The sequence below is a fragment of the Colobus angolensis genome, unplaced genomic scaffold (assembly GCF_000951035.1).
Source record: "Colobus angolensis palliatus isolate OR3802 unplaced genomic scaffold, Cang.pa_1.0 Scaffold66, whole genome shotgun sequence".
Classification (NCBI taxonomy): Eukaryota; Metazoa; Chordata; class Mammalia; order Primates; family Cercopithecidae; genus Colobus; species Colobus angolensis.
In genome coordinates this window covers 1,055,289-1,060,478 of record NW_012120265.1, presented here as the reverse complement: position 1 = coordinate 1,060,478, position 5,190 = coordinate 1,055,289, and the positions used below count along the sequence as shown (strand labels likewise).

General features: G+C 53.8%; 1 protein-coding gene across 1 annotated transcript in view; it reads right to left on the bottom strand.

Moving 5' to 3' along the window:
- Window positions 1-5,190, bottom strand: part of MYO9B (myosin IXB) — a 119,482-nt gene that overhangs the window by 27,233 nt on the left and 87,059 nt on the right. The window contains exons 12-14 of the mRNA XM_011925897.1: window positions 4,272-4,385; window positions 1,473-1,512; window positions 355-477 (exon numbers count right to left, since the gene is read on the bottom strand). Of these exons, the coding sequence (XP_011781287.1) occupies window positions 355-477; window positions 1,473-1,512; window positions 4,272-4,385 (277 nt within the window). The remainder of the gene's footprint in view (window positions 1-354; window positions 478-1,472; window positions 1,513-4,271; window positions 4,386-5,190) is intronic.

Below are 5,190 nucleotides of genomic sequence, written 5' to 3'. Positions count from 1 at the left end.
ACAGTGGCGCGATCTCGGCTCACTGCAAGCTCCGCCTCCCGGGTTCACACCATTCTCCTGCCTCAGCCTCCCGAGTAGCTGGGACTTCAGGCGCCCGCCACCTCGCCTGGCTAGTTTTTTGTATTTTTTTAGTAGAGACGGGGTTTCACCGTGTTAGCCAGGATGGTCTCAATCTTCTGACCTCGTGATCCATCCGCCTCGGCCTCCCAAAGTGCTGGGATTACAGGCGTGAGCCACCGCGCCTGGCGAATTTTTGTATTTTTAGTAGAGACGGGCTGTGCTCAGTGTTGGGTGAAGCTACACAAGTGTGAGGCTGAGCTGAGCACCGCCCCCCGCCTCTCCTGCTGCACCCACCTGGAACTGGGCACTGATGCTCGGTGGCTTTTTCTTCTTGTGCAGGTGCAGCAGGGACTTGGTGGTGCGGTCGTGCAGGGTCATGCTGATGATGAGTTTCAGGGACTTGGAGTCCAGCAGGTTCTAGGACAGACACATGGGGTCCGGCCTGCCCTCCCACCGCCCACACGGGCACGGGAAGGCATCACAGCGTCCCCAGAGACAGCAGAACAGCGTCCCCGCAGCGAGTGCCCAGGCGGCAGCTCTTAGATTTGGTCTCGGGACCACGCTGTTGGAGAGGGCCCAGTGGAACGAGGTGGGCTACACCTTGCACACAGCGCTGGTTCCAGCAGGGCTGATGACTGCCTCTTTCACGGCCTGAGTGGCTGCCCCATTTCCCCTTCCTCTGGGTTAGAGAGGAAGCCAGTGCTACTGAACCTGGCCGACCCTCTCCTCTGCACAGCTCCTACAGTTTACGTTACTTGGGTCAAGAAGGGCCAGGTCCTTTCTGTGCCATCCACATGAGCTCCTCGGACAGGCCACCCTCATGTGTCAGCCAGTTCTGTCAGCTGACAAGAGGAATTAGCCCTCTCCCATCTGCTAACTAGACTGCAAGGCTAGTCTTACTCTTTTTGCAAATTTCCTAAATTGCTGCAATTGCACGTGGAAACGAGACAGAGCGCTTGGGAGGTGCTCTGTCCCATCTGGAAGTGGCCCTGTAGCCAGGGACTGAAGATGGGGCTGTTATACGGAAGGGTCCCATTACCTTGGGGCAGGATGAGCTCTGTGGTGCTATGAACCCACTAGAGCTCCCCCGTGGGACCAGGCTGAGGCCAGACTTCAGCTGCGCTTATGCCCCTGGCTTCCTCCCTCACCCCTTCTCTCTGCTTTCTCCTGTAAGCCCCCCTCCATAAGCCACTGTGTGTGCAAATATCCCCATCTCAGACCCTGCTTCTGGGAAACCCATAAAGAGCCAGCTCCAAATCATCTCAACACAAGAACATGTTTTTCTTGGAGGGAGGGGGAGATAGTGGGAAGAAGGAGGTAATGAAGCTGCAGAAGTGAAAGCTCTCAAGACGGGCAGAGAAGCAAGATATCTTGGAATGTGTCGCGCGGGGTGTGTATTTTTATTTTTTTACCTTTGGAATGATCTGCTTTTGTTTGATACCTTTACTTTTCCTGTCAAAATATTAAAAATGGTTTTGTGAACAAAAGGAACACAGCGTCAGGATTTGGGTTAGTTCAGCAAGCCACGCCTGGCGGGTTAGACTGAGACAGAGAGAGACGGGAGAGAGCGAGAAGGCGCAAGTGCAACAAGGCCGCCGCCACCTCTCCACACTGCACACCGTGGCGTGCCTCAGCCACTGTCTGTGAACACCAGTTTCCCTGGGATGGCGGCAGCCGGACTCTGCTGGTGGCTGCCCCAAGGCTGAGAAAAGCATTTGGTCTAGGGGCCATTCGGATGTCCGACAAGTAGGAGGGGCTGGCTAGGAATCTACAGGGTGGGACGTGCATCCAACGGGGCTTGCTATGGAGGAACTGACATATCCCCAAATCACGGCAGGATGCCCTGAGTGGGGCAGAGGAAGCCTGAGCAGTCCTGGTGGAGACCAGGTGACCAGGCTGTCTTTGCCATGTGCTGGTAGACACCAAGCCAGCCCAGAGGCCCTTCTGGAACCCTCTGCTGGCAGGGCAGGGACTTGCCTTGCAAAATAACCAAAATGGGGCCTGGGTGGGAGCTCCTTTCAGGATCATGCTGGTGGGAAAGAAGAAAACCAAAACTGGCCAGGCGTGGTGGCTCACACCTGTAATCCCACAACTTTGGGGGGCTGAGGTGAGTGGATCACTTGAGGTCAGGAGTTCAAGACCAGCCTGGCCAACATGGTGAAACCCTGTCTCTACTAAAACTACAAAAATTAGCCAGGCGTGGTGGCGGACGCCTGTAATCCCACCTACTCAAGAGGCTGAGGCAGGAGAATCGCTTGAACCCAGGAGGCGGAGGTTGCAGTGAGCTGAGATCGTGCCACTGCACTCTAGCCTGGGTGACAGAGCAAGACTCTGTCTCAAAACCCCCCGCAAAACCCAAAGCTGCTCTTTTGTCCGAGGTAAGGAAGTGGGCAGCTCCTGTGTTCTCAGACACCTTATGAAATCTTGCAGACCAAGGGGAAAATAAATAAATAAATGTATTTATTTATTCAAAAGGTCTGGTGCCTTTTGAAGACCAGCTAAGGAGATGACAGCTTGCACATCTGTGAGATGCCTAGCCATTCGCGGTTGCATTCAGTTTCACCTGAATCCCTGTGGGGTAAAATAAGGCAGAACAAGAACAAAAGTTTGAGGCTGAGGTGGGCGGATCACTTGAGGTCAGGAGTTCGAGACCAGTCTGGCCAACATGGTGAAATCCCATCTCTACTAAAAACACACAAAAAATTAGCTGGGTGTGGTGGTGCACACCTGTAATCCCAGCTACTTGGGAGGCTGAGGCAGGAGAATCGCTTGAACCCGGGAGGTGGAGGTTGCAATGAGCCGAGATTGAGCCACTACACGCCAGCCTGGGCGACAGTGAGACTCTGCCTCAAAAAAAATAAAATAAAAATAAAAATAAAAGGAACAAAAGTTTGAAACAGGCTCCTGCTGGGTACGGTGGCTCATGCCTGTAATCCCAGTGCTTTGGGAGGCTGAGGCAGGAGGATCGCTTGATCCCAGGAGTTTGAGACCAGCCTGGCAGCCTAGGCTATAACATAGCAAGATTCCACCTCTACACACAGTAAAATTAGACAGGTGTGGTAATGCACGCCTGTATTTCCAGCTACACTGGAGGTTGAGGCAGGAGAATTGCTTGAGCCCAGGAGGTCGAAGCTGCCGTGAGCGGTGATTGTGTCACTGCTGTACTCTAGCCTGGGCAATAGAATGAGACCCCCATCTCTTAAAAAAGAAAAAAAAAAAGGGCCAGGGACGGTGGCTCATGCCTGTAATCCCAGCACTTTGGGAAGATGAGACAGGCAGATCAAGACCAGCCTGGCCAACCTGGTGAAGCCCCATCTCTACTAAAAATACAAAAAATTAGCCAGGGATGGTGGCAGGTGTCAGTAATCCCAGCTACTTGGGAGGCTGAGGCAGGAGAATCGCTTGAACCCGGGAGGCAGAGGGTGCAGTGCGCCGAGATCGTACCATTGCACTCCAGCCTGGGCAACAAGAGTGAAACTCCGTCTTAAAAAAAAAAAAAAAGAAAGAAAGAAAAAAAGAAACTGGCTTCCATTGGCTTCCATGCAGGTGCAAGCTTTGCTCTCAGCCAGCCCACACCCCAATGGCCACTAAAAGGCGGGATGTGGTGACCGCAGGTGGATGTCCTGTCAGCTGAGACTGCTGCCTGCCTGGTGCTGGGTCAGCGTAATGGAAGCATGAGAGTCATTACCCCATTTGGAGGCCGAAAGCATAGAATACTCAGGTCCCACAGTGTGCTAACAGTTGGAATCCCAACCCGGTTTATGCACCTTCTGGGCTCTCTCGACTGGCTTATGTGGCCACCTGCAGAGAGCAGGGCCATCCTCTCAGGAAATTGCATGCCCTGCTGCAGGCTTCTCTGCAAACTCACAGTGGCAAAGGCGGGAGCAAGCTTTGCTCTGCAAGCCAGACAGGCACGGAGAGGAGACGGAGGATGGCACGTTTGCGGGTGGAAAATTAGATGCCTCGAAGAAGGAGTGCCCCTCGGAATCTGCCCCGTGTGCTGGGAAGCTGGCCGTGCCTGGGCCACAGGGCAGACAGCGGCCAGGGGTGTTATGATTGGCATTTAGTAATGGCTGGGGGGTGAGCTACGAGACAGCACTGTGGTTTTAGTGGCCGATGCAAATTAGGAAGACTGCAGGCCCCACCGGGGTCGTGGGAGTAGGGGGAGGCGGTTGTTGCACTTGTAAGCAGGGTCTTGGTGGGGGACTCACAGGATGAAGGCGCGGGGTTTCTGGAGCCGACTGAGGGACTGGAGAAGCCTACGGGGGTCCTCGCCCTGCCAGGGCAATCCTTTGATGCTCTTGATCATTTGGTTATGCAAATCGCTGAGGGGAGGGTGGGGAGGGCGCAGTGACAGAAAGAAGATGGAGTTAGAAGCATGCCTGCCCCCTTGGGGTTCCCAGAGCCATTGGGACCCTCCCCAGGCCACTGAAGCCAAAACATGCAGCTGGGGAAAGACACTGTGCTCAATGCTGCCACTCTCTTTTGCCAGAAATCGGGACTGGGTCAGGCTCCCCAAGACCTGGAGTGGGGCGGGGCTTTGAGGTAAATTGGACTTGGCCACACGCATCATTGATCCTTTTCAATATATCATTTCCAGCTGGGCACCGTGGCTCACGCCTGTAATCCCATCAACTTTGTGAGGCCGAGATGGGTGTATCACCTGAGGTCAGGAGTTCGAGACCAGCCTGGCCAACATGACGAAACCCCGTCTCTGCTAAAAATACAGAAAGTTAGCGGGGCATGGTGGAGGGCACCTGTAATCCCAGCTACGTGGGAGGCTGAGGCAGGAGAATTACTTGAACCCAGGAGGCAGAGGTTGCAGTGAGCTGAGATAGCGCCATTGCACTCCAGCCTGGGAGACAGAGCAACACTCTGTCTTAAAAAAAAAAAGAAAAAAAAATTATTTCCATCTGATCATTCCACTTCATTTGATCCTTTTCATCTGGATCACTGAGAAAGTTCTCATATTTAAGAACCTTTGGGGATATTTATTTACTTGTTGAGACGGAGTCTCGCTCTTTCTCCCAGGCTGGAGTGCAATGGCGCGATCTCGGCTCACTGCAACCTCTGCCTCCTGGGTTCAAGTGATTCTCCTGCCTCAGCCTCCTAAATAGCTAGGATTACAGG